Source organism: Saccharomycodes ludwigii, chromosome II (genome assembly GCF_020623625.1).
Source record: "Saccharomycodes ludwigii strain NBRC 1722 chromosome II, whole genome shotgun sequence".
Lineage (NCBI taxonomy): Eukaryota > Fungi > Ascomycota > Saccharomycetes > Saccharomycodales > Saccharomycodaceae > Saccharomycodes > Saccharomycodes ludwigii.
Genome location: NC_060201.1, coordinates 16,891 through 30,373, shown reverse-complemented (window position 1 = coordinate 30,373; position 13,483 = coordinate 16,891). Strand labels below are relative to the sequence as shown.

Genomic DNA, 13,483 nt, shown 5'->3' with positions numbered 1-13,483 from the left:
TATGACACACTATTTCATTAAATATATAATCTCTAACAAATGAGCGTTTATAATTTGACTCAGAATTTTTTAACTTTGGTAATAAATAGTTGAAATTGGGGTGATCTAGATCTTCTCTTTTAATACCATGAATGGTAGTCATATGTGCCTTAAGATTGCTACTTGCATAAGGACTATATTTACGTTTAGTGGCTTGTGCTGGAAACATATTAACACAATGCATACAAAAAATTGAATCATCTTGATTCTCATTTCCAGAGGTAGCAGTGGATAAGTTGAGAGTTTTATAGACATGTTTGTAAATGGTTGACTCCAGCTTTGACCTTTTAATACCTGTTTCGTTAGATTTATGGAATATAAAATTGTCACATGCAACTAATTTTAGCTGGGAACCTTTATATTCATGTGCTGATTTGCCGTAAGTTTTATAGGGATAACATGGAGCTTCTGTGGTAAAGTGTTAAGGTTTGATATTTTATTTGTTGGATATATCAGTTGCTCCTTTATTATAAATAAATATATTGATAATATTATTGTGTTACAAAATAAGTAAAGAAAAAGAAAATATTATTAGTTTTTTAATAGGGCGCAAAAAGGCTCAAGATACTACCAAAGAACTCAATGTACAAAAAACTTGAAAAATTAACGCGTTTATTTTTCACCATGTTTTGTACGTATTTTTCTAGGGCTGTTTCGTAATTTGGTTTTTTATCATATTTATTATGAAACAATTTTTTTTTCTTTTTTTCTTTTTCAACAAAGTAATATCACTTTAAACGAAATTTGTCAATTTTTTTACTTAGAATTTTTTAGTGGTTATTTATTTTTGTGTCGAAAATTATATTTTTTTATAAAGAAAAAAAGGCGTATGATATAACTTTATTGGCTGCCAGGAAAGAAAGAACGAGGCGGGAGCGGTCATTAATTTATATTCCGTTCTCATTTTTTTTTTTTTTTTTTTTGACTTATAAAAGGAACTTTAACTTGTATAAAACAAGTATGCTGAGATAATTGTTATATACCAAAAAGCCAAATTATTTTCCTAGAGCACAGGTGAAGTATATCCAGTAGAATAACTTACCCAAAATAATATTTTCCCAGCTATTTCCAGTACTACGCCCCAGAATTTTTTTTATTATGAAAACCTTAGAAAATACCAAATTATAACAAGTGAATAATTGAATAAAGATTCTGGCGAAATGATTAAAGAAACATTCATTAAAAAATTTTTTTGTAATTAAAAATATCTATGTTACCTAGGAGTAGATACAATTAAAATAACTGCTAGTTATTTTAAAGAGAATGAAAGTGACGCACACTAGTTTTTGTTTGTTCGCTCTCTTGGTAAAGTCAAAATTTTAAATTTTGAATGTCATTTAAAAAATTTTCCTTATGCTATTTCAAATTAATAACAAAGCAATATTATTTAGAAATTTGGATTTTTTTTTTTTTTGGTAAACCTATCAATCATAGTGGTATCTTACAACCAAAGACTATACCACTCATTGAATTGAAAAAAATGAAAAAAATATTTTATATTTTTTTTAATAAAAATTAAAGTAAAATAGCTTTTATACTTTTTTATAAAAATATTTGCAATTTCCAATTAAAATTTTCTATTTTAGGAGCAGAATTTAAAAAAAAAAAAATTAAATGCAATAATGTGGGATTTCCGTGAAAAACTTTTTTGTTTACAAATAGATATCAATTTTTCATAATTTGTAAGATCGAAAGGTTTCTTTTTAAATTAATTTTAATAAACTTAAAATAAATAAATTTAGAAGTATAGTGAATTACACTTTATTCATGCAACATAAAAAGGAAAGTTTAATTATAATCATTAAAAATTTATCCTTAATCTATAAACAAAAAAAAATTATTTCTTTATTTTAGTTCTACTTTTTGATGTATAAGGCTATTGCTGAAAATAGACTTGGAATTCATAGTAAAGAGTTAAACCCGATGTTATTACAATCAACGTATTAAATTTTGGGCAAAAACTTAAATGTATCTGATAATTCAGAGTACTCGTTAATTCGAGACTATATAATGATCTGCCATGCTGCTGCAATTGTTATACTAAAAGTAAACAACTTATATTTTATTTCGTAATTACGAAATTCGTAAATTGCTACTGTAAATAGTGTCATACAAAATATTTATATCTATTGTTATATAGAATTTTGTATTTGCTCACACTTTTATGATTAATATGATAAAAAAAAATGTAGCGTGAAAAAAATAGAGTTTTTTCGTAATTACAAAGTTCGTAAATCGCTACTGTCAACAGTATTATACATAATATTTACGTCTATTGTTATGCATAGCCTTGTATTTGCTCACACCTTTATAATTGATGTAATAGAAAAAGCATCAAGGAAATAGAGGTTCATTGTACTTATATAGTAATATATCCCTATTCTACTGTTATTTACATTAGTATTATTACCTCTATAAAAAAAAAACAAAAAAAAAATTGTTTTAAAGTTAATATACTCGTATATTAGTTTTTGAATTATAATAAAAAAATACAGCAACACTGAATGTGAAACACATACTATTTATAATCAAAACAAGACGAATGTATTATTTTTTTACTCGGCTGCTATCTATTTCATGTTTAACATTTGTTGTATGGGGGTTTTTAAGGAATTTTATATACACAAAAAAAAAAGAAAAAAAAAAGAAATGAAAAAAAGCAATAAAGGGAAAAGAAATAAAAAAAAGAAATAAAAAAAGAAATAAAAAAAGAAATAAAAAAAAGAAATAAAAAAAAGAAATAAAAAAAGAAATAAAAAAAAGAAACATAAAAAACAATACTGTGACAAAAGAAAAAAATAGTGGATGCTACCGGAAAATTTTTTAAATTATTATACTAATAGTTTATTGTATTATTTATTTTGGTTCGTAAAATACGAAATAACACAAGAATAATTCTATTGTTTTAATATTTAGCAATATATTTTCAGTATCTCTGAAAAATTCAACAAGGCTTTGTTATGCGAAATTAAAATTACATGTTATACAACCAAGATTATTTTTTTTTTTTAAAAAAATACAATGTAACATTACATAACACATAAATTATAATAATTAATAAGGCTATTGTTTTCTTACTCCCAAAAAAAATTACATATTGTACAACCAAGATAACATGTTATAATTTTTTTTTTTTATAGCACACAGTGTAACATCACATAACACATGAATTATAATCATTAATAAAGCTATTGTTATTTTTTTAATCTATTAATATAGAATTTACGATCTACAAGGAAAATAATTATTTTGTCAGTTATGAAAAAAGGATTTACGATCTTTAGAAAATTGAAAGAAAAAAAAAAAAAAATCAATTGTTTGACAATATTAATAAAAATTTTTAAAACAAAGTTAAAATTGTTATGAAAACTTACGCACAACTACAAAATGCTTAGTAAAAAAAAAATAATTATATTAATATAAGCCCCTTTTAGTTATTATATTTTGTAATCTTTAAGATTTTTTTCTCCTTTAATATTTGAATTTATATCATATACTAAAAATAAAAAAAAAACTAAGTTATTCATAACAAATTAGCATGTTAACCCTATTTGCATAATCGGGGATTTTTACTATTAAGCCTTTGTCTATTACAAGGATCAAGATTAATAAATGCTACAGCATCTGATGATACAATGGATGCTTGTAGTCCAATTTCAGATCCAACTGAAGGTTTTAAAGTGAGGTGGTTTAACTACACTCTTGATGATACAAAGTCATTTTCAAGCTTAGAATATATGGCTTATGGTTATTATCAAAAATCTGCACCATACCATATATCAGATGGTATTACCACTGTTTCCTTTCAATCAGGTTTTCCTTGTAAGTACAGCCAAACAGACCCATCTGTGTACTTCCTCTGTTATAGTGAGCGTAGTGGTGCTGCTAACAACAACTGGTATTGTCCATCTGCAGAAGCGCCATACAATTCATATACTTGTTATAATCAAGGGGTAAATGCTTATAGTTTACCAGTGGTTTATGATTATAACACAACTTTTACTAATTTCACAATGGAAATTAGCGGTTATTTTTTAGCTCCAGAAACTGGTAATTATACTTTTACCCTAGGAAATGTTGATGATTCGTCTGGTTTATTGTTTGGTCAAAATGCTTTTGGTTGTTGCGAACAAAACAATATTACCAGTACTACAACAGATTTCTTTATAAACGCTATTAAGGGTTTATTTTCAGGACAAGAAGCTTCTATATCAAAGAGTATGAATCTGATTGCTGGTTCTTACTATCCTTTGAGAATTGTTTTTACTAATGCACTAACAAAAGCAAGCTTGAATTTTACAGCAACTTTACCAAGTGGAACTGTTCTTAGTGATTTTGAAAATTATGTTTATACATTTGATGAAGAAGAATCGTATTGTCCAGCCTATTCGACAAAAACAGTTCCTTGGACAGGTACATTTACATCTACTTACACCACTTCTGTATTGACAAGTACCGATTCAAATAGTGAGATCATTAAATCAACTGTTGTTTATGTTGAGACACCAGAGGTCGAAGGTACTACTACTACTTATACATCATGAACCGGTACCTCCATCTCTATTATTGTAACCACTGTAATTAACACTACTGGTACTGATGGTATTCCAACTACATCTACCATCTACACAATTGAGACTGCAGGATTTGGTTATTTCAACACTACCAGCTCCAAATCATCACCATTGAGTTCTATTCCAGGTACCACTAACACTGCGCCATTTACAAACCCAAGGAAAGGTACCTTCACTTCAAAAACCTTTACTAAGCCAGCTCCAGGTACTACCTCTACTTCTGAAACTGTTTCTCCAGTTAATTCAACTACTGAGACACCTGGATTGCCTTCTAGTGTTACAAGAACTACTGTGATTGTTACATCTGGCAGAACTATAACCTCGACTATTGTCACATGCGATGCTACTACCACCACTGTTCCAAACAATAACAACAACAATAATGGTGGTTCTAACAATTCGGGTCCCGAAGTTTATTCTGTTAGTTCTGAGACTTCCAATACACCAGTTACTGTTACTAAGACTAGTGTGTTTACCACATCTGGTAGCACCATTACTGCTACTATCACCTCTACTATTGTTCCAAACAACAACAACAACAACAACAACGGTGGATCTGGCAATTCCGAAACTGCTAATACACCAGTTACTGTTACTAAGACTAGTGTGTACACTACATCAGGTAGTACCATCACATCTGTTATTGAATCTACTATTGTTCCAAACAATAATAATGAAAACGGATCAGGTTCTCCAGGCAATGCTAGTGAATATGTTGAGACTATTTCATCCGGTTCTGTTCACACCACTGTTACCAAGAGTGCCAATGGTAACTCTGGTAATTCCAACAATGTTGTTACCAAGACTACATCTGGTGGCAAAGTTATTACCACCACTGTTCAATCAGAAACTGTTTCTAGCACAGCTGCTATTGAGGTTCAAAGTATTCAATCTCAACCAGCATCTAGTGGATTAATTTCTATTTACCAAGCTGGTGCTGTTTCAAACAGAATATCTACCTTCAAGATGTTCTTTACTTTATTTGTTTTGTTTTTCAATTTATTTTAAGATTACTCTTGTGAAAATTTATTTTTCGAATAGTATCTGATATATTTAGTTTATTTTTTTTTTTAAGTTCGTCAGTTTTTTTTGTATTTATTTTGTTCAGATTTCGTATTTTGTGTTTTTATTTTATTTTATAGTTCGTTCTTTTTATAATATCGAAGCAACTTAGTTTTTCATACTGTAAGTTGTTTTTATTTCTAATAAATCTTTTTTCTCTGATTATTTATTGATAACATTGGAATATTATTTTCTTTCTTGTTTCTCATACTAATTTTTTGTTTTAATTTTTCTTCCACTGTTGGGTTTAAAAGTTCAATAATAACGGTAAAAAGAAGTGTCTTAAACTATGAAGAATAAGATAGATCTATTCTTTTGGAAATAAATACTCGATCAATGAGATAATTTATGTTGTGTTTTTTGAACCAATAATTACAAACTTATGAGTCTGCTTAGATTCTATAAAATCGATGTTTATTTGTAACATGATTGGTGATAAAATTTCCCTTCATATATATATTATTCTTTAGTTAACAGGCTCTATGTTTTTTATTATTCCATAATTCAAGTGTTTGTTAATAATTAGTTCATATAAGTGCTTGCTTTATCACAATGTATAATTATAAGCTTATATTGAAAGACAAGTGTGTATATCCTGCGAAGTGCATTCCTTGTCAACGGAGTACTTGTCATATTTCATCAACTTTAGCGTATATTAAAGGAAAAAACATACAAATCGAGATCTTGTAATATAGATAGAAATTTGGAAACAATATTGAATAGTATTTGATTCATTGTGTATGTCTAATTGAGATGTTGTGATTCATTCATTTTAAGTTTGCTGCTATTTAGTGTTAATTAACAAAAATAAACTTCATTCTTCACATATAATGAATTGTAACATAATCCATAAAACAAAACAAACTTGTTATTGGAAACTAGTCTAAAATTTATTCACTAGGTTTTATCACATCTATTATCCTTGTTGCAATATGTAATATTAAACTACTTAGTTTTTAGTTCTCTTTGCTTCATATGTTATCTGAATGCTTGGAATTATTTATGGTCTTGATAGTTACAATGGCATAGTTTCTCTGGTGAATTTATAAAATATGGTAGGTGAAAACTTGGTGCATTTCTAACTCTCCATAACTCTTGAAATAACTGGTGTTCAAATGCAATTTCTCTTTCTATATTTCATATTAGATAACATTGATTAAAGTTTTATTGATAAAATAACATTGTGAATTTAGATGATATTTTTGAGCGAACGAAAAAAAAAAATTATTTCTTTGGCTGCAAAAAAAAAAAAAAAAAAGATTTTTTTCGTAAAAAATGCTAAATATTTTTAAGCCGTGAATTATCTGTTGGAATAATTCGTCGTTCGGGTTATTACCCGAAGTTGGATTATTTCTCTGTTCCGCAGGAACTTCCATATTAGATTCTTCACTCATTATTATAAGATGTTTTACTTTCTAGTTTTGTATTATTGGGCCCTTGATCATATGTATATATGATCGTATATTTATTATATCTATATCTCTCTGTCTATGTGGTTCTTCTTCCCCTTTCTATATAAGCTAAACTAATAGTTATATAGGGATAACGAATTACCTGACAAACTAATGTCTTGTTGTGAAAGGTTGGAAACTAATCCTTTATATACCTTTCTGGTTATATCAATGATCGAACTTAATCTATTATTATCATTGATATATTATTTTATAAATTACCTTCGAGGTTATTAACCCTTCTGGTTGTGAAGTCAATTTCTGCATTTCTATTACTATAACTTGTTCGTTATTGTTTCATATTAGCAGCGTCCTCATGATCCGTTTTGTATGAGTGTAGCACTTCTTGTAGTTGACTCATTTACTACTTTACTTCTTGCGATAGACATTCTTTATATGTCCTTTCTATGGGTTGTGCTTGGTGTTTCATATATATTTATATAGATGTTATTTATATTTTGTTGGAATAATTCGATATTATTAATATGCGCATCGCTAGCAATTGTCTTGCAGCGAGTTCGCATTTTATACGGTGGGCGTATGCCCCAACATTATCAACAAAGTTAAAAAAAAAAACAGTTTGTTGATTATCAGAAATAACAAAACAAAACAAAACAAGTATTTTACACAATTTACAACAACTTACAAGAAATTAGAAAAGTTTTTGATCAAAAAACAAATATTCAGGTAGTATTTAAAAAACCTATCAAAATACGAAATCATATCTACACTTTCAAAGAATGCTTCAACTGGATATATACTGATTGGAGTGAAGAAAAACAACACTATAAAGAGGCTGTTTATTATTATTTTGTTATTATAGTGGATAACCATTGCGTGTTTGTTGGAATCATAATGACTGTACTGGAGTGAAGGACCATATTGTTACTAATAAGCACACATCAATATTTACATGTCATTTAAAGTATAAGTGGTGTATAACTGATTAAGCATGATAAAAGTTTAAAAACAAAAGATACACTGAAAACACAAAAAGTGCCTATTTATTAAAGTATCAATTCACAAATCAATCAAATAACAAATAAGGTTATACTGTGCGATCTGATACCTGAGTACTTTTATTATATTTAATTTTTCATTCTAATACTGCGGATCTGTAAAGCATTGGTATTACCACTTATAACATCGTTTCTAATTATTATTTTAAAAAAGTGGGTTAGTAATAAGGCTTTTCTTTTTATTCTAATATCCTACTAGATCTAGAACTGACAACACACATACTCGGTTTATATCTACTGAGTGTATACCAAACATTACTGTACCTAGAAATATTCAAAGATTCAGTGATATTTATGAAGACCAGCTGTTGCATACATAAAATCTAAATGTGCATGTCAATTTAGATATTATATTCATCAAAAAAAGGTTTATTACAAAATGACATTATATGATTGGTGTGGAATTTGAAATTCTGATTTAGTTTGAAATGGACTTTCCCCCCCCCCTAATTACAGGAGTAACACAAGTATTATTATGGAATATTGTATCAATATATTGGGAGATATGTTTACATGGACAAGTGAGTAAGTAACTAGTTTAGTTGTGATTTATTGTGTGACTAACATGAGTTGATAAGAAATGACTTACTATTAGAAAGAGAAGGATATTTATTTTGACTAAAATCAAGGGCATTGCAAATAATATAATGAAACATATATTTTGTTACACTTTTAGGCACTTCACAGTACTGAATCTTAACTAATAATTACAGTCTATTTTGTTTTATATGTTACCAATTCAATCATTTGAAATTAATGAGATCATCCAATTGTGGAAATGCAGTAGTGATCTTGTTACATAGCAGTTGTTGAAAAACTTATACAAAACTGGGATGTGTATTTGTGATACCAATTTCCTTCATTTTCTTTTTTCACCACGTACATTATTTTGTGAATAATATTTACAAGAAAATAAAAGAAGATTGTATTTGGAGCACGATTATTATTGCTATTGATCAATATTCTAAATGTATTTTTGTGGAATAGCAGCAATCAATCCAAATCAGCAAAACACTTGACCACCATGTAATTCTAGTTTTTAATGACATTTTGAACTGAGATCAAGGTAGATGATTTTTGTAAACAGATCAAGTGTAGTAACATTTTATATTTGTTGATAAAACAGGAACCTTGACGTATCTTTTTAGTATTTCCTGTAATTTTTACACACACATGCTTCATAAGTTAGACAGGATCATTGTCACAACTTTTAAATTGTTACTGGAGATAACAATACTGATTTAGAGATTGTTTTTGAGAACTTATCAGATGAAAAGAGACAGAGAGTTTGGTTTCATATCTCTTTGCGAAACACATCGTCATTACTACAAGTATAAATCAGAAATAATAGATCATTCAACTCCCATAGCTTTTGGCCAATCACAACATTCACATTTCTGTGTCTCAAACTTTAAAATATTTTATCACTTATCATAACATCAAAACATCTGAAATAAGGAAACAACAAAAGAAAGATGTGCTATATAGAATAGTTTGTGAACAGCTGCTTTGATACGAGGAGGCATAAATTACCACTTATTTGTTGATGCTATAAGAATAATCTCCTTTGTGATGATTTGAACAGACAAGTAAAAAATAAAACTTTAGGTGAAATAAGATCTAACAAAGTGTAGGCCAATAATGTGTAATGTACAATCCATTTTACGCTCTTGGATAACAAATTCTTGGGTGAAATGTAAATCTTGCTTGGTAATATTTTTACCAACTTGAAAACTATCCGAACCTGTAGAGTAAATAATTGAGATTGGGGCATATTAGTGATCCAAAAACAATATAGTAATATGGCAATATTTGTATGATTGTTCAGTGGGCTAATAAAAGACTTTGAGACAATGTATTAAAAAAAAGCTCCATATTCCGTTAAAAAAACAACATATTTTGTAATAATATACACAGCAATTAAGTATATAGCCCAGTTTATTTGATATTTCGGTAGAACACTTTTCATGCTGTTCAAATGCAGTTAATTTTATTATTTTGAGTACAATTACTGTTATGCCAAAGCCATGAACAAATAACTTTTTCCCCCCCTAAAGAGACTTGGATATATAACACAAACCTAGATACAAGTATAGTATTACTCCTGTAGCATGAGGAATATAATTTTATCTGTATTAATCTAAACACAAGCTAGAAACGTAAATTCCATTAAAAAACCTGTGAAAATTTCTATTGGTTAAATGCTTGTATTATCAATTTATATTTCTACATTCTGATGCTGGAAGTAAATTTGGTGTGTGATATTGAGGATTGAAATGGATTTAATATGCATACGCTCACAAAATACAGAATACTCAGATCAACTATATGTTCACAAAATTGGCAGGCCGCCATAAATCTCCATCAAAGAATTTGGAATTTGTTGCACAGGCAGTTTGTATATTTTTTTTTGTATAGGTTATTCTAATATAAAAAAGGTGTGTATGAATTAAAGTAATTGTGTAAAGATTTGGGGGGGTTTTTTTTTCTGTTCAAATGATTGATACTGTTTCTTTTTTTTGTAGTAGTAGTGGTAGTAGCAACTCGAAATGGAAGATGCGTTTATGCAACCAAAAAAAAAAAATAAAAAAAAAGTAGTTACGTTGTCAATCACGTGCTCTAGATAAAAATAAAAAAAAAAGGAGTAAATTGTTTATCGATAAGGTTGTATAGACATGGCAAAGTGTATATAGATTTGTGTTATTCTGGTTAAATATTAAATTGGAATAGTAATTTATATAGACAAGACATACAGAATATAAGATTGTACAAAAGTTAAAAGTTGTTTGGCAGAGTTATTGTAGTTTATCTTGGTTGTTGTTGTTGTTGTTGTTGAAAGTGGGGATGGAAAAGATTGAATGAAAGATTAGATTTTTTTTTTTAAATTTTTTTTTGAGATAAGATAAGGATGAAACTCGGGTTAAGCTTTGAATGGCAGTGATGGCATATCGGGATATATGTTATTTTCGGACTGCATGATTTCACTTTTTCTGATGTTTTTTTTAGGGCTTTATTTTTTGGATTATATGTTTTGGATTATATGTTTTGGATTATATGTTTTGGATTTTATTTTTTGAATTTTATTTTTTGGATTTTATTTTTTTAGGGCTTTAAATGTTTGACCCTAACATCTGGACACTATTTTTTTGATCCTATTTCTTAACCTCTAATTGTTTGACTCTGTTTTTTTTGACTTTTACGTTTTAGGGCTTCACTTTTTTTAATAACAAATCGTATAAAATGAGTAAATTTGTTTATTTATTTTCAGTTATAAGATTTTAACATTATGCATGTATAAATCAAACCAGCACAAAACTAATAACTACCATATTTACATAAACATATTACGATTTAAAATTTATAAAAAGTCAACCTTTCATTTTTTTTTTACTATTATATAGATACTTAATAGTGTTTTTATATATGATGGTTTTTAGATACATCTTGCTTTCTATATTCGTACAATCCAATCATCTCTTGAAGTCAAAAATAACAAATATTTGTATTCAGATGAAACCGGATCTGAAGTGTTATTATTATTATTATTGGAATTGTAGGGATGGGACAATCTTTGTATATCAACTATAAAACTGTGTGTTTAGTAAAGTTATATACTTGATTGTAGTATTTTTACTGAGTGATCTCTTCTCTTATTTATAGCTACATAATTATATGAGAAATATTTTTTTTTCATTTTCCTAATTTTCATTTACATATCACAAATTATATGTTCCAATTTATTGTTCGCTCTTTTTTTATTGCCATCTTAAATCCTGAAATGCTTTACCAAACTTGACTGTGCCTCCTAAAAATGCGCCTCAAAACATGAAGCGTGCTTGAAAAACTTTGTTGCTTAATTAAATTCCCTATTGGAATATAGTTCCAACAGGAGTATGTTTTATTTTTTTTTTGTATTATTTTTAATTTTTTATATTTTTTTTTTTTTTATATTTTTTTTCTTTTCTTTATTGAAACTACAACCATAACAAGCAATTGCTGGTTTATATTTAAAAAACCACAATAGATGGTTACTCTTGAAACGCATTTTGTTTTGCAAGAAACGCACCTAATGTCGAATCTTTAGCTAATTTGTCGAACTCGATCATAATAGCATCTGCTTTATTTTCACACCACCATGCCTGAGCCCACGCATCAAACCCTTCTTTTCTCGCATCTCTAGGTTGCTTGAGCCATTCGTCTTTCGCTTTAGCTTGAATGACGCTAGATTGTTTGAGGTAAGATCCATTCAATTGTAGAATAGTATGAAAAGGAGCAAGATCTGAAACCAATTGTTCATGTTCTGTAACAGCAGCTGAAATAGTTTCTTCCATTAACTTACGAGCGGCCTCTTCTTTCTGTTGACGTTGTTTATTAACAGACTTAACTGTAGCACGCAAAAGAGCAATCAGTTGATCATAGCCGATTTGAACATAACCATCCTTATTTTTATGGCTTCTTAATAAATCTAATTTCCATTCAGAAAGATAGTGACGTAATTTGGATTCTTCAAAAGAAACAGCAACAGTTTTCTTGTCTTTATGTTCATAAATAAATCTTGATACCTGATGGATATTGTCAAGAGTTTTTGAAAAAGTCTCAACAAATTCATTTTTGACTCTAGAGGAGGTAGAAACTGTGACAAACTTCAAAACATCAACAGCAAAATTTTTAAAATTTTCATTTTTCAAAACTTGTTGTTTTAACGTAGTCGAATCGGTTAATGAGTTCATTTGGATTTCTTCATTACTGATTGTTCGTTTATTGACGAGCATGTACTTGGTACCCCCATATTCAAACTTAAATTCTTTGTACTGTTTAATACCCGGTACCAATTTTGCCTTGATTGGTTTCCATTCTTTTTCTTCATATAAATTTATGATAACTTCATAGATTTTTTCGAAGTCAACATTTAACTTACCACTGTTTTGGTACAAAATAATGTTTTTAAAATCGGGATAATGCTCATTAACAGATGCGATAATGTTGGACATTTGACATTGTCTGTCCAATAATTGAACCGTTTATTTCCCGATGGATTATCGGCAAAGAATATTATAAATGTTTAATATGGACTATCGAATAATTAGGGGTAATATTCCCGAAATTATATCGGTAATAATTTGATGACGTCATATTACACATTCAAGCCCCTATTTATGACGATATACCCGAACTGGTGTACCTTGATTGAAACAGGGAAATCAAGGTATATAAAGGACACAAAACTAAGAATTAAGAATATATTAATTAAAATTATTCCTTTATATAATTATGTAGTTATGAATTATATAAAGGAGGAAGCGAACAATTATTATAAGAGAGTAACTATTAGATATTA

At 28.3% G+C, this 13,483-nt stretch overlaps 2 protein-coding genes across 2 annotated transcripts; one reads left to right on the top strand and one right to left on the bottom strand.

Moving 5' to 3' along the window:
• Nucleotides 1-3,674: 3,674 nt before the first annotated feature.
• On the top strand, nucleotides 3,675-5,621 carry SCDLUD_001326 (uncharacterized protein; the record flags this gene model as incomplete). Its single annotated transcript, XM_046080837.1, has 2 exons — nucleotides 3,675-4,016; nucleotides 5,214-5,621. 2 exons carry the CDS (start codon nucleotides 3,675-3,677, stop codon nucleotides 5,619-5,621), a joined length of 750 nt encoding a protein of 249 aa, XP_045935497.1.
• A 6,552-nt stretch (nucleotides 5,622-12,173) lies between these two features.
• SCDLUD_001325 (uncharacterized protein) lies at nucleotides 12,174-13,136 on the bottom strand (the record flags this gene model as incomplete). The annotated part of the gene is made up of 1 exon (XM_046081541.1): nucleotides 12,174-13,136. The coding sequence occupies one exon, from the start codon at nucleotides 13,134-13,136 to the stop codon at nucleotides 12,174-12,176; it is 963 nt and encodes a 320-aa protein (XP_045935496.1).
• Nucleotides 13,137-13,483: the final 347 nt, after the last annotated feature.